The sequence below is a fragment of the Archocentrus centrarchus genome, chromosome 2 (assembly GCF_007364275.1).
Source record: "Archocentrus centrarchus isolate MPI-CPG fArcCen1 chromosome 2, fArcCen1, whole genome shotgun sequence".
NCBI classification, from domain to species: domain Eukaryota; kingdom Metazoa; phylum Chordata; class Actinopteri; order Cichliformes; family Cichlidae; genus Archocentrus; species Archocentrus centrarchus.
The window spans coordinates 24,955,457-24,969,512 of NC_044347.1; the positions used below are offsets into that span (position 1 = coordinate 24,955,457).

Sequence of the window (14,056 nt, forward strand, 5' to 3'; positions counted from 1 at the left end):
TTAGGGGAAGGGGAACAATTCAAACTGGGGGACAATTCAGCAAATTATAATTTAATTTAATTTAATTTAATGCGTATGCCCTGTAACCATGGCAGCCACACTGACTCAAAGTAATGGAGCTGGTGAAATTATTCAAATACACCTTTAATGTTTTGAAAAATAGTGTCGCTTTAAGGATTGTGCTTTATTTTTCTTTTAATTTAGTTAAATAACATGAATTAAGTAGTTGCCCTGCCCCTTCCCGTACTCTCACAAACACAGACACATACTTATGAAACTCTAAGCCAAACTCCCTTACTAAAACTGTCTTCTTCTTTTTTTTACAGTGCACCCCTCACCATCTTCACCAATCCCCTTCCCTTGGGTTTCCTGTAAAAATGGCGGGACCGAACAATATGGAGTGGGGACAGACTGCATTTATCAACCTATTAATCGAAGCTTATGATTTATTGGCCTATTATTTGTTGACAATAGCCCCTTTTTGTCTGATTTAAAACGTGTGAACTACACCATAAATTATTTAGCATGAAAAGTCCGGGTCAAATATCCGTGGATGGGCTAATTAGAGTGGCGTGCACGCGCACGCGCTTGCACAACACCCAGTGGAAGAGGCACGTTGAGGAATGCGCGTGCTGTGCTGTGACATTTCGTACCGGGTGTCGTAGATGGCGATCAGCTTCTTGTTTCCGTCTACAGCATTCCTGAAAGAAATTAAAAAAGGAGATGACATCATTAATTATAAAATAACCTTAAGCCAATGAAAACACAGTATTAACTTCTTTCTTCCCGTTTCCAGCTTCCTGTTTCCCTGACTTTAAATGTAGGCTATAAGTTTATTTTTTATTATTGTCAAAGGTGGCTTTGTGTATTTTTGAGCCGCTCTGTTGTGTTGGGTGACTGTGTAGCTTCTTAGTCTACCCGGGCTTGTAGCCTGCAGGAACGCAGGAGTGTGAAACAGTGGGATGCCTGCAGGGCAAAATATTGAAAGCAGTCGATTTCCTCTATTCAAAAAAAGAAAGAAAGAAAAGAAAAGAAAAACTTCCAGCACACCACCTCCCCCAACCCTCATCTTCCGACCACATACACAGAGGGGGATCTTTTCCCCCCTCTTTCATTCACACTCGTCCACACGGTCATCCCAGTGCAGGAGCTGTCCGCACCAGGCGCAGTGCTGAAATCACGCTCCCGACGGGCGCGCGCTGGCGTTTCCCTACATATTTCGGCTGCAGCTCCCGTCCGCAGACTGCACCTCCAGACGGATTCAAGAAAGTGGAGGAAGGTTAAATTTACCAACTAATTACCGTCTACGAAACGTGGAACTCGGCTACCCTCTTATGGCAACCGTCAGGATCATAACTGCTCTGAGATGTTTCTTGGGAGCCTTTATTTTACAGGGTCAAACAAGCGAAACGAATGCAGTTTCTCTCCCACAGTGATTTGCTCTCGGTTCAAATATATATATATATATATATATATATATATATATATATATATATATATATATATATATATATATATATATATATATATATATATACACACACCTGCCCACTCAGTTTTTTAGTGTGGTCTCACATATTATTGTTTCCCACAGGGGGAAACTTGCTTTTTTCCTTGTTGTAAATACAGTGCAGTAGCACAAAAATAAAGCAAAAGTTTACAGGCAAAGACTGTATGACTTGTAAGATAAAGCAAGCTAATGCAAACATGCTCAGTGCTCAAAACTGTCAGCTTAAGGTTAAGTGGCAAAGTGAGAATAACTATGAGTAACACCTTTTCAGACGTCCAATGGGTGAACAGTGGTTTGTTAAAACTTCTCAGTGAAGCACTTGGCAGCCATCTTGAATCATCAATCAAATCTGATGATTAAAAATAATAAAAAATAAATAGGCTTGAAAAGTTGGTTGACAGATCAAGGGTGTAAAAAGCTTTCCGGCTGGGAAGTTTGATTTTTACCACCTTCTTTGGTGTTGCAGAAGTCACTCACAGATTATAATCAGGATTCTTTGATGCCACATCTCTCTCAGAATGTGTCTGCTAAAAGTAATGGATAATTTGGCTAGAGTTAAAGCTACTGGCAAAAAAAGGACATATGCAATAGACCAAACCAAACTAATTAGTTTATATTCAGATGCAGAAATCTGATTTTGTAATAATGTTGGTAGTGTCAGTGAAAGAGTAGCTCACTTTTTTTTTTTTTGAGAGTAATAACAGAAGGTTTGGGGGTTCAGTAAGCTTATTAAAAGTCTGACTTGTGGATGAAGCCACAGCTGTATTGCTGCTTAAAAACCTGATTTTGTTGTACTGTCAGTGGGCCTTTCCCCCCAAACTCATAACAACTGGCTAATAACTTTCTTTAACAATATCCATCCATCCATCCTGCTCAGGGTCGCGGGGGGGCTGGAGCTTATCCCAGCTGTCATAGGGCGAGAGGCAGGGTACACCCTGAACAGGTTGCCAGCCTGTCACAGGTCCAACACAGAGAGACAAACAACCTTTCACACTCACACTCTTTAACAATAATCATCACAATAACTATACATAACAACTGTTTCAGTCACAAAGTCTAATTAATAAGTACTTAGCTAGCATAACACAAATAGGCCAACAGGTCAAATGGCAGTCTAAAATGCATACAATACACTACAAGGGCCAACTCTTTGCTAATGCCTAGTAGATGAATCCACAGTTTATCCAGCTACATACGGTAGCTGAAGCAGACAGAAACAATGACTACATGGTTGAAATGAGGCACTTTTAAAATAGCAAAAACAAAAAAAAAAGCTCAAACTAAGCTACTAAACTAGAAGTTCATACACTGCTCAAAAAAATTAAAGGAACACTTTTAAATCAGAATTAAAAATCAATTAATTCCCTGGGATATTGATCTGGTCAGTTAAATAGCAGAGGTGGTTGTTTATCAGTTTCAGCTGCTTTGGTGTTAATGAAATTAACAACAGGTGCACTAGAGGGGCAACAATGAGACAACCCCCAAAACAGGAATGGTCTTACAGGTGGAGGACACTTACATTTTCTGTCCCATTTTCAGACCCTGTGCTGCTGCAGTGGGTCCTGGGTTCCTCCTGGTGCACAACAATGCCCGGCCTCATGTGGTGAGAGTATGCAGGCAGTGCCTGGACGATGAACGATTTGACATGATCTACTGGCCCCCACGCTCACCTGACCTAAATCCAATAGAGCACCTCTGGGACATTATATTTCAGTCCATCCGACATCACCAGGTTGCATCTCAGACTGTCCAGGAGCTCAATGCAATTTCAATTCAATTCAATTTTATTTATCTAGCGCCAAATCACAACAAACAGTCGCCTCAAGGCACTTTATATTGTTAGATAAAAACCCTACAATACGTAAAGACCCTACTGCAGGGATGCCCTGGTCCAGATCTGGGAGGAGATCCCCCAGGACACCATCTGTCATCTCATTATGAGCATGGCCTAACATTGTCAGGCATGCATACAAACACATGGGGGCCATACAAACTACTGAATACCATTTTGAGCTGCTGCAATGAAATTTCAGCTAAATGTTCTATCCTGCTGCATCATTTTATCACTTCGATTTTCAGGGTGTCTTTGAATTCAGCCTCTGTAGGTTTATAATTTTTACTTCCATCAAATGATGTGGCTCCTTTCATTTCTAACACATTACCCAGTCAATATCCATATAGATATCAGTATGATTGTTTTCCCCATTGAGATCTGATGCGATTTCAAAGTGTTCCTTAATTTTTTGAGCAGTGCATGTACATATATATAGTCTAATAGATAAAAGCTTCAAGTGACTCATAAATTCATGGTTAAACGACTTAAGTAGTTGAAATATGTGATTTCAGTGCTAACAGGCAGGTGTAAAAGTCTGTGGAAGCAGTCTGAGTTGCCCCATGTTCTCCTTTAATATCCTCACTAAGGTATAATATTGAATTCATCAGAGGGGTTTAAAACCCGGATTTTTTTCCAGTGCCGCTGCGCATCCTCCTCCCAGCCCACCAATGGGGAGCACCTATTTGGTAATTATTAGCCTCTGTTGCGGCACCTCATTCTCTCGCACCGGCAGTAGGCGGTACAGGAAAGGGGACGGGGGGGAAAAACGTGGAGCGAATCCCGTCTCCTCCGAGGCTGTCGGACAACACTGAGGAGGCAACCCGATGCTGTTGTTGCTGCCGCTGCTGCTGCAACACCTCTGGAGGCGATGCGGGAAACGCGGTGCAGCAGGCACTAAAGAAAAAGCGAGGCGGTCAAGCTTATAGGAGGAGCAGAGCAGACAGACTACTACAACAGCTGCTGATGGGGAACCGCTGATTGAGGTGTGGGGGGGTGGGGGACAGAGAGAGAGAGAGAGAGAGAGAGAGCAGAAAGAAGCTAAAGGGAAGAAGGAGGGGGGGAGACAAGCCGACAAGCACGGGAATTTGGTGATTGGACCCGCGATCGTCCAGTTTCGCAGACGGAGACCCCAACCCTCCAGTCGCTGTTTGGAAAGAAAGGGAAAAAAAAAAAAAAAGAACTAATCCATGGTGGTCATGGCTCTGCATGCAGGTTAGCCCTCCTTTTTTCTGTCTTTTGGATTTTTCTGATTAGACAAATAAGAGTGAGTTTCACGTTTTTGGTGATGGAGAGAGTGGGGAAAGGTGGAGGAGAGGAAAGGAGAAGGGAGGATGGGGGTGGCCTGTGTATTGTAATACGGTGGATTGAAACGCAGTGGAAGCTTCACACAATGGGACTGATGCTGCAGGAAACATGCATCTTTACAAGCCTCTGTGGTGCTTTTGAATATCCCGAGCTGGGTTTTCTTTCTTTCTTTGACTGTGTTTTCTTTGGGATTTTTTTTTTTTTTGGGGGGGGGGGGGGTTGAAGAGTTGCAGATTGCAACCTCGCTGAAGCACAGACTGTCCCGCTGCTTCATTTAGTGTCTCCTGTGATGGTCCACCTCTGTATGCAGTGAGGTGAAGAGTTTTCCCATGTGTGCCTCACTGGGAGTCTGTGATGCATTTCTGCTCTTTTCTTTGTCTCTTTCTGTCTGTGTGTGTGTGTGTGTGTGTGTGTGTGTGTGTGTGTGTGTGTGTGTGTGTGTGTGTGTGTGTGTGTGTGTGTGTGTGTGTGTGTGTGTGTGTGTTGTAGCTCTCAACAATAAAGTGAGCCGGTTTCCAGTCATGGCGAGGCTCCTCTTCTCCCTCCTGCTTCTCAGCAGATGCCAAAACAGGTAAAGAGATTTTCAAAAAGTTTAACAGCTCCAAAAAGCAACGCGGGTTTGCAATTTGTAGTATTATTTTATCTAAACGTTAATGGATTTATAAGATTAAAGGCACTTTTTGTAATTGTCCAACACCAGCGAGCATGCTGAGATGTTCTCGGATTTGCCATTTGTAAATAAGAATCCACTTTTAATGATTTACTTAATGAAAAACAGGTTCAAGTAACTCACTACACCATCCTGTGGTACATATTGGTATTACATGCATGTACAACTCTGCCTTAGTTCTCTTCACTTGTTATCTCTTGAACACAATACATATTTAACATAAAGTTATGGCAGTTGGTTCTTGACATCCTCTTGGTGGTTTGTTAATTTTGGAAGGTCTTAAACTTTTTTGTTTAAACACAATAAGTACCTTTAAAGGCTCAGATCAATTTTCCTTTGCAGTCAGAAGCACTGTCACAGATTTTTATATCTCCATTTGCAAGCGAGTCAAAGAAACTTGGAATTTTTACATCTTGCTGCCAGCTCTGCCCTTCCTCCCTTTGATTGATCTCCTATCCGAGCTACAACACTGCTTAAGTAGCTGTTCGCCACTCACAAAAGCAAAGCAAGATCTCTGGCAGAGCTGTCAGCAGCCCACTCTCATCTGAGTGGATCAAATCTAGTTTACAACCTTTGTGTGTTTCCTTCTCCCCCTGCTTACTCTTCTTGTAAAAGGATCGTCCTCGCTAACACGCCACCTCGCCTCCTGCTGTATTTAAAGGAGGGACTCATTTGTTTGTATTTGGATCACATGTCAAAGCCTTAATTACCTCTACTGGTAGATGTGAGGCAGCGCTTGTGTTCAATAATTAATCGCAACAAGCCTGTCGTTAATGCAGCAAGCTAATTAATCACAACAACCGTGTTGTGTTTCTGAGGTCTGTTTCCTTTTGCTTCCTTCCTCTCCCAGTCTCTGCCAGTCATCCTCAGAAGCTGAAAAGGAGGTGGGCGCCAACGGCAATGACAACAGCACAGTCTTCACCAGAATCCTGGACGGGCTCCTGGATGGTTACGACAACAGGCTCCGGCCAGGGCTCGGAGGTTTGCTCGCAACTATTTTGTAATTTAGTAATCTTTATATCACAAGGCAACATTTGGATCTCCCAGCATGCTAACCAGGCTAACCCTAACTTTGCCAAGGGAAGCCTGGTTTCCTGCTGTGAATTCATGCTCTGAGTCATGGGGAAATGCTGGGAGACTGGCAGGTACACGGGGTGGAAACTGTGCAAGCAGATGTGGAATTTGCTCCCGTGTCAGCTGAGGTGAAGGTGCACCCGTGCAGCTGTCAGACGCTTTGTTTCCATGAATGCACGCGGCCGTCTCTTTTCAAGCAAATCAATCAAGCCATCTTCGGCACGGCCTGGATGCTGTGTGCTGAGGAGTTTTATTCACGCTTCTCACCCTGGCAACAGGAGATAACCTTGAGAGGCAGCAAATTGCCTTTCAAATATGGAGATGTTTCAAATGAAAGCTTTTCATTCTCCCTTTCTGTGGCCGTGTAGTTTCCCACTGAATTTCTGAAAACTCTCGACGCCGGTCTGCGTGCTGTTTGCTGGTCACGTATATACACTACTTGTTCCATGCTAGAAGGAAAGAAGGGCTCTCTATCGTGCCACGTGCCTGATGTGTCATAGCAAAAGCCTGTTCTCTCTCGCATCCTGGTTACGGTTGCTACCTTTGGCAAGAGGGCCTATAAATATATATTCAGGCTTTCATTCAAAATGCTGCCCGTCACAGAATGACCAATCCCAGCTTCAAATGGTGATGCTCATGCTCATTGATTTTATTGATCCTAACCATTTGCATACATTAAAGTTAAACCCAAACATTATTTACTTCAGAATGTCATGTCTTTAAGATGTGAAACTAGCAATTTGTGTATCCATAGAAAATTATGTTCACGATCAGCGCATCTACATGTATTGTATGCCAGTTATCAAATAGTCCATATTAATGGGTTGATAGTGAAACTAATCTCCACACTAAACATCTGTTAACCAATATATTCACTGTTATCAGCCAATGTATCGTCTGATAATGACAGATCTCAGCCTATTGGCAAATAATGTGACAAGATTTTTTTTGCTTCCCTGACACAAAGAGGGTAAAGAAAAAATAAAAGTATTAGAAACAAGCAGAAAAAGATCATCATATTGACTAATGGCTAATTTGCTATTGTAGTTACACAGTAACTACTGGAAAAATGTGACGAATTCTCAGGATTTTTTCACATTTACCTAAATATACTTCCTGTCCCATTTGAGGACATAACAAATACCATAAAGTCCTGGATCAGGAAGTAATTAAGAAAATAATGATGAACAACTCATTAACTGTGACGTCCTTCCTAATTCATTGTTCATTCCTCTCTTCTTCCTCTCTTTAACCCCCAAACCCTTTTTTCAATTGTCCCCTCTCAACAGAGAATGTCACAGAGATCAAGACAAACATTTTTGTCACCAGCTTCGGCCCCGTGTCTGACACAGAGATGGTGAGTTCATCCACAGCAAACACTACAGGTACACAGAGAGAGATCCGCTTAGCGGGACAAACACACATACACGCGTCTCCAAAGCCCATCCAGACTACCATCGGTATTTTTAGATGGAAACATATATTTACATTTTATGAGACTAGCACCACTCTCCAGCTCCCGCTGTTCTCTGGAAGTACGCTCATGTCCTAGTTGTGTCTTTGAAGATTGGCTCCTTTTGGCTACTTGCAAATGAGGCAAAATAAATGTGGACGACTTAAACTTTTAATGCAGCATGGCTGCCGTGTATGGAGCACCAAGAGTGCCAAAATGAAATGACTTAAAGGTGTCACTAAATCATTAATTAAATGCATCATTAATTCATTAAAATGGGAAATAAATAAATAATTAATTGAACACATAAATAATGAATGAAATGTATCATTAATGAATTAAAATATAAATTCATTTCATTTCAAAAACATATTTGATTATTTAAAAATTTGTTTAATTATTCCATTGTTCTTGTGCTGCAGTGCATCATGAAATGATTTAAACTGTTACTGCGGCTCATCAACAGACCCTGACATCTGCTGCTTGTGATTTCACGTGAAGTGCATTCTGGGATACCTGGCTGCTCCAGGTTTACTGCATCAATCCATTATCTGAGATGGGTCTGTCGTGACTTGCTGCGAAGTTTAACCAATCAGATGTTAGGGTCTGTCGATGAGCTGCAGTCACAGTTTAATTTATTTTGGAACCATGAAATAATTAATTAAATTGTTAAATAATTAAATATGTTTTTAATGAAATGAACTAGTTCTTATATAGCGCTTTTCTACTCAGTATGAGCACTCAAAGCACTTATACAACCTGTTTGCATTCACCCATGCACTCCCATTCATACAAGCACTTCCATTTTTACGAAGCTAAGTGCTTTTTAATTACCTAACATTCACACGCATTCATACTCCGACAGAACGGTCGGAGAGCAACTTGGGGTTAAGTATCTTGCCCAAGGATACATTGGCATGTAGCCCGGATTCGAACCGCTGACCTTCCGATCAGTAGGTGACCTGCTCTACCTACTGAGCTACAGCCAACTGATATTTTAATTAATTAATGATACATTTAATCAATTAATTGTGCATTTATTTCCAATTTTAATTCATTATGACACGTGTAATTCATTCTTTAAATGATGTATTTATTCATTTAATTTTGGCACTCTTGTCCCTCCGTAGATCTGTATCAACTTGTTCCAAATGGTTCATCTCTTCATTAATCCTATGAACTATAAGGTTCTACCTGGATGCCAAAATGCATTAAGTCTTCCATCACGGCCCCACCCCGCCACGTCCCCGGCACACTTGGACACGGCAGTGATCAAACTTGCTGCTTTGCTATAATCAACTCGAAAAAGCGACTGTCAGAGGAGCGTGATTGATTCATCAATCGTGGCAGGAGACTCGCATGTTTCTAAAGTCCATAAAAGCTTAAATGTGAGGCTGCTGCTAACAGCATCATTATTCTGTGGGCTGGTGTGTCGTCTTTGTTTCTCGCTCATTTGTTTTTCGAAGCTCGGAGCGAGTTGATATTTCACACACGAGGAAATTTATGATGGATTTAGATGCCGCCATGTTTAATCACTATAACTGTAAAATCTTAGTCGATTTACGAGCGCATAAAGGAGGATCTGTTTTCCCTTCAGTCATTTTCAGTGCATTCTCAATACGAACAGACAACAATTAGAGCTCCTCCACTGAGGATTTCACCACCTCATCACCTAAACGATGCTGTTACAGTGCAGCGAGTTCGAAACTGCGATGCCTTCTAAAATACAGACCCCATTTTGGGTTAAGAATGGGAAGTGGTGTTAGGAAGCTTGAGTGAAATAGACAACCGCCTCTTAGAACACACGGCCAGAGGAAGATCTGCTGCCTTTAGCATCCTCAGTGATAAAGTAATCACAGAGTAGACACACTGGTACACAGACGAGCAGCGAGTAATTACTGACAGCACGGATCACCGCTAAAGCCTCACAGATTTTTACCTTTAATAATGTAAACTGCAACTGTTAATCCTGTGAGAACCAAACCATAGTTTGTAAAATGTTTTTATTGTTCCGCACAGTTTTTGCACTCAGGAGACAAAAAAAAAAATGTATCCATTCTTAGAGACATGCATTAAAAACTAGTTATATTTTTCTCGAAAAAGGAGAGTTAGGGTTCCAAGCTAGGGTTGGGGTCATTGGCGATGATGACTATGCCCTCAGGGGTGGGTGACATCATTAAGTAGCTGGTGGGTGATATTAGGTTAATAAAAGCTGATTTTCCATTTTCTACATGTTTCATTTGCTGCTTTCCTGCTTAAAACCCAACCAGGATCTCTCTCCCCCCCTTTGCTGCTCGCCTTAGGAATACACCATAGACGTGTTCTTCCGTCAGAGCTGGAAGGACGAGCGTCTGTGCTTCAAAGGGCCCATGGAGATGCTGCCGTTGAACAACCTGCTGGCCAGCAACATCTGGACCCCGGATACTTTCTTTCTTAATGGCAAAAAATCCATCGCTCACAACATGACGACGCCCAACAAGCTGCTGAGGCTGAAGGATGACGGCACCTTGCTTTACACCATGAGGTAGGATGGATTCGCAGTTGGCTTCTGTATAACGAACTATGACTAAGAACTCTGCTGCACAGCAGAACTCATTTAAAAACCTCTTTGGCGTCCAAGGCTGGCAGCACGTGTTGCATTCAGAGGCACCACGCAGAAGTACAAATGCTCAAGGTGAAGCGTTTCTCTGAGTCTCGGGATTCTGAAGGGAACTGAGGACACCTCCCGTTTTTCTGTCCTGCAGCATTTATTGAAAGATAGATCAGAAAACAGCAGCAAGGCCAGTATTACACAGTAAAGCTTTGAACGTAAAGAAACGACATACATCATATTTCGAATGACTGTATCGATATAACTCAGCCTGCAGGAGAATACTGACACCCGGTGGACAATCAGAGGTATTGAAATTAGAATAGAACAGAAATTATTCAGATAAGCAGCAAGTTCCTTTAACCACTTTTCTTCCTTCAGCTTTCTTCTTTTGGCTAATGGTGACAGACTTTGTCACAGACCAATCAGAGTAAACTGTCTCAGGGAGATCATTCATTATGAAGGGCGGCCTCACTGTGAACTAGTTTTTGGCAGTGATTTAGTGGTAAATTGGAGACAGAAAGGGAGCAATAAATAGGCCAACAGAGATATCCAGAGCGTGATCACTATACACTAAACCACCAGCAGATAGACGTCAACACAAATACAGTACAAGCTTTAAAAAAAGTAGGAAAGAATGTGTTTCTCTGCTGTAAGCAGGTCACAGAGTGACCTTTGGACCAGGATGTTAGAATAATTCCGTGCTCATCCTCAGAAGTTACTATAGCTGCAGGTCTTAAGAGAGACTCCATCACAGATGAGAGCGCTTCATCTGATAGCAGTGACACCTGCAGGGAGAATAATGCAGCGCAGAGGACAGATAATCCATGTGCAACCCCCCTGTGACGTATATACATTTCCAAATAAGAGGACACATTCATAGGAACGTCTTTGCCACATGTAACACACACGAATGAACACACTGAGGGTGTGAAGCGGGGGTTGTCTGCTCGAACATGATGCCAACCTTTGACCTGAGTTAGGGATTGTGTGACGATGTCATTTCTATGTGTGTAAAGTGATGGAAATTTATGCAAACCTACAATTATTTAAATGCAAACATGCATGTGTGCTGTTGAATCTAAAATCCTCCACCACAAATAAACAGCAGCACATTTGCTTCTAACTGTGTGATTGTAACAGTACTGTGGTTATCATTACCAGCAGAGCAACACACACACACACACACACACACACACTACACTACACTACAGCTAACAGTAGATGTTGCATGTTGCATAGTGGTAGACTTCTGAAATACTAACTTTACTGGAGTTATTTGATGGCTGTACTCATCTAAATGTATTGGTCTGGCCTCCAGCAGCTTTAATGTGTCCTTTTCTTGTTATTTAATGGTGGTTGGTGAAAAGCTCCTACAGTAGGTGAATTACCATCACTTTCTCATGGCTGTTTTTGCATTACATGCTGCTGAGCGCTGCTTGCTAATTAGGGAAATGTATATATTTTTAAGTCGGGAAATATTCACAGATACCAGTGAATTGTCGTAGAGTTTAATCCCTGTTGGAATATTACAAAATCGTGAAAATCCCTCATACTAAACATGCTCAGCAGCATCTGTGCAAGTAGCTCAAGCTTCAGATGCTCTAAACACTCAGTTTCAGGCATTATTTCTGCTTTTGAAATCATGGCCTGTGCCAAGGACAATTATAAGATAAATAAGGATTATTTCGAACTGTGAATCATGCAAAGCTACTCTAGTAGAGTCCAAGACCAAAAAACATGGAGATGGAAATGAGCAGATTAGGTCCCCTTTGAGTGACACAAAGTCAGTGAGTACCATGGTGATAAAACAATTGAATTTCCAACAGTTTTTTTTGTTTTTCCGTCCTTGGCTCTTTCTGATGTCATTAAAAGAAGCCCCACCCACCTGCTGTTCAGTATTTTGTTTGTCAGGGTCAGCCAATCAGAAGAAAGTTAGCTTAAAGTGAGAGGGGTGAAAGCTAAAATGTTTTTTTTTCTAGACAGAGGACAATGGAGTGATTGATGACATAATTTATGACTGTGAATCATGCAAAGCTACTGTTTTGTCATTAAAAAGTGACTGCATTAATAGGCGATAAACTGCACGACAGCAAAAAAAAACCCCAGTTCTTTCACACACACACAGTAAACATCACAATCACATTCTTTAGATGTCTTGAATGACATCAATATGGAGTTATTCACATCTCTGTGCGCTCTCGGTGTGTTAAACATGCCACTCTCCGTGTATACAGCAGATTAATGCGCTCGGTAAACAGAGGTGCAGACATGCTGTCATTCACAGTGACTGCACATTACGAGACGTTACGCATGCCTCACGTTTTGCCTTCAGCACGTAGGTTTTATTTCCTCTGAATGCAATTGCGGCACCACCTCATTTGAAACCCATTAGTAGAGAAGTGGTGTGGTTTGCAGAGGAAATTTCTGTGCATTTGTCTCCATGGAAGATTCTTAAAATGCCACTTCTCTCAGCACACCGCACGCTTAATGCATACCGGCCTGATCACAGCCGTTATAGCCAGACACCAGATACGCTGCTACTAAGCTGTTTGGAAGCTTTATATTACTCATACAGTGAGTGCATTACACGCCATTATCATTAGGTACAGCTCAGTTGGCATTATCATTTGTGCTGATGTGCTGGTATTGCCTCTCTTAGACTCTGTCTAATCATTTGAACATAGCTCCACACTCACTAATATGTAATATGAATTGTAATGACAGTTCCTTATCTAACTGTTTCATTTTACATTTTAACACTCCTGTTCTTCTTTTGTTATTTTTAACACCTTACATTGATTATATAACCTAAATCCTATGAAACTGAGTGCACACGCTCAGAAATAGAGCTGTCCCACTGGTACAGTCCATATGACCCTTAACCAAGGGGCTAATAAGCAGACCTCAACGTATCTATGTGTATTTTTTTGATGACCAGCAAGGTAAATATGTGGTCCCAAGCTGTAAAATGTACATATTCATACCATTTCTTCTAGATTTTATCATCTATATGCTGCTAAACCCCATAGGGCTCAGGTTAAGGTTACATGCTCTTGAACAAGCATAGTTTCAAAAACTAGAAGCTGTTACCTTTCAAATACACTCTCATACCCGGAGTTTGGTCTCACAGTTCTTCTGTCGCAAGACTTTAATTCCAGAAAGGGGAGAATAGGTGGAAATTCCATACACATAGGCATAATTGAGCCTAACCCTCACCTTTTTAAAGCTCCATATTTGCATTTTTACTTTAAGGTATAAAATTGTCACCAGATGTTTCAAGACTGGTTAGATATTAGATGTTAGATACTGAACACTAGGGTACAAATAATTACCCCCTGTAAAGGGTACGTTGGCAGTACCAGGGTTCTAGCCAGCGGTTGATCGCCTGGTGCTGCGCCATGCTGAGGTAGTTTTGTGCCGGGCTGAGAATTTCACCGGTTTGCTATCGGAACTCTTCCCTATCACTGTAATTAGCAAGCGGGCATGTACCCTGTGCACTCCACTCCATCGCTGATACCAGACTGATTTGTTTTCTGTTGCTATAGTACACTGCAATTTACAATCTATCACCTGGACAGCCAGGACCCTCACAATGTGCAGGTGTGATCTCACTGTTC

General features: G+C 41.8%; 2 protein-coding genes across 3 annotated transcripts in view; one reads left to right on the plus strand and one right to left on the minus strand.

Annotated features, from left to right (window-relative positions):
* The window catches only part of LOC115790667 (gamma-aminobutyric acid receptor subunit beta-3-like), a 93,185-nt gene that overhangs the window by 61,108 nt on the left and 18,021 nt on the right, over nt 1–14,056 (minus strand). For both annotated transcript variants that reach the window (XM_030744550.1, XM_030744542.1), the window contains exon 2: nt 654–701. In XM_030744550.1, the coding sequence (XP_030600410.1) occupies nt 654–701 (48 nt within the window). The remainder of the gene's footprint in view (nt 1–653; nt 702–14,056) is intronic.
* LOC115790678 (gamma-aminobutyric acid receptor subunit alpha-5-like) overlaps nt 4,486–14,056 on the plus strand; it is a 34,938-nt gene continuing 25,367 nt past the window's right edge. Inside the window, exons 1-5 of the mRNA XM_030744562.1 lie at nt 4,486–4,556; nt 5,139–5,220; nt 6,170–6,300; nt 7,683–7,750; nt 10,150–10,370. Coding sequence (XP_030600422.1) covers nt 4,532–4,556; nt 5,139–5,220; nt 6,170–6,300; nt 7,683–7,750; nt 10,150–10,370 — 527 coding nt within the window. The 5' untranslated portion in view covers nt 4,486–4,531. The remainder of the gene's footprint in view (nt 4,557–5,138; nt 5,221–6,169; nt 6,301–7,682; nt 7,751–10,149; nt 10,371–14,056) is intronic.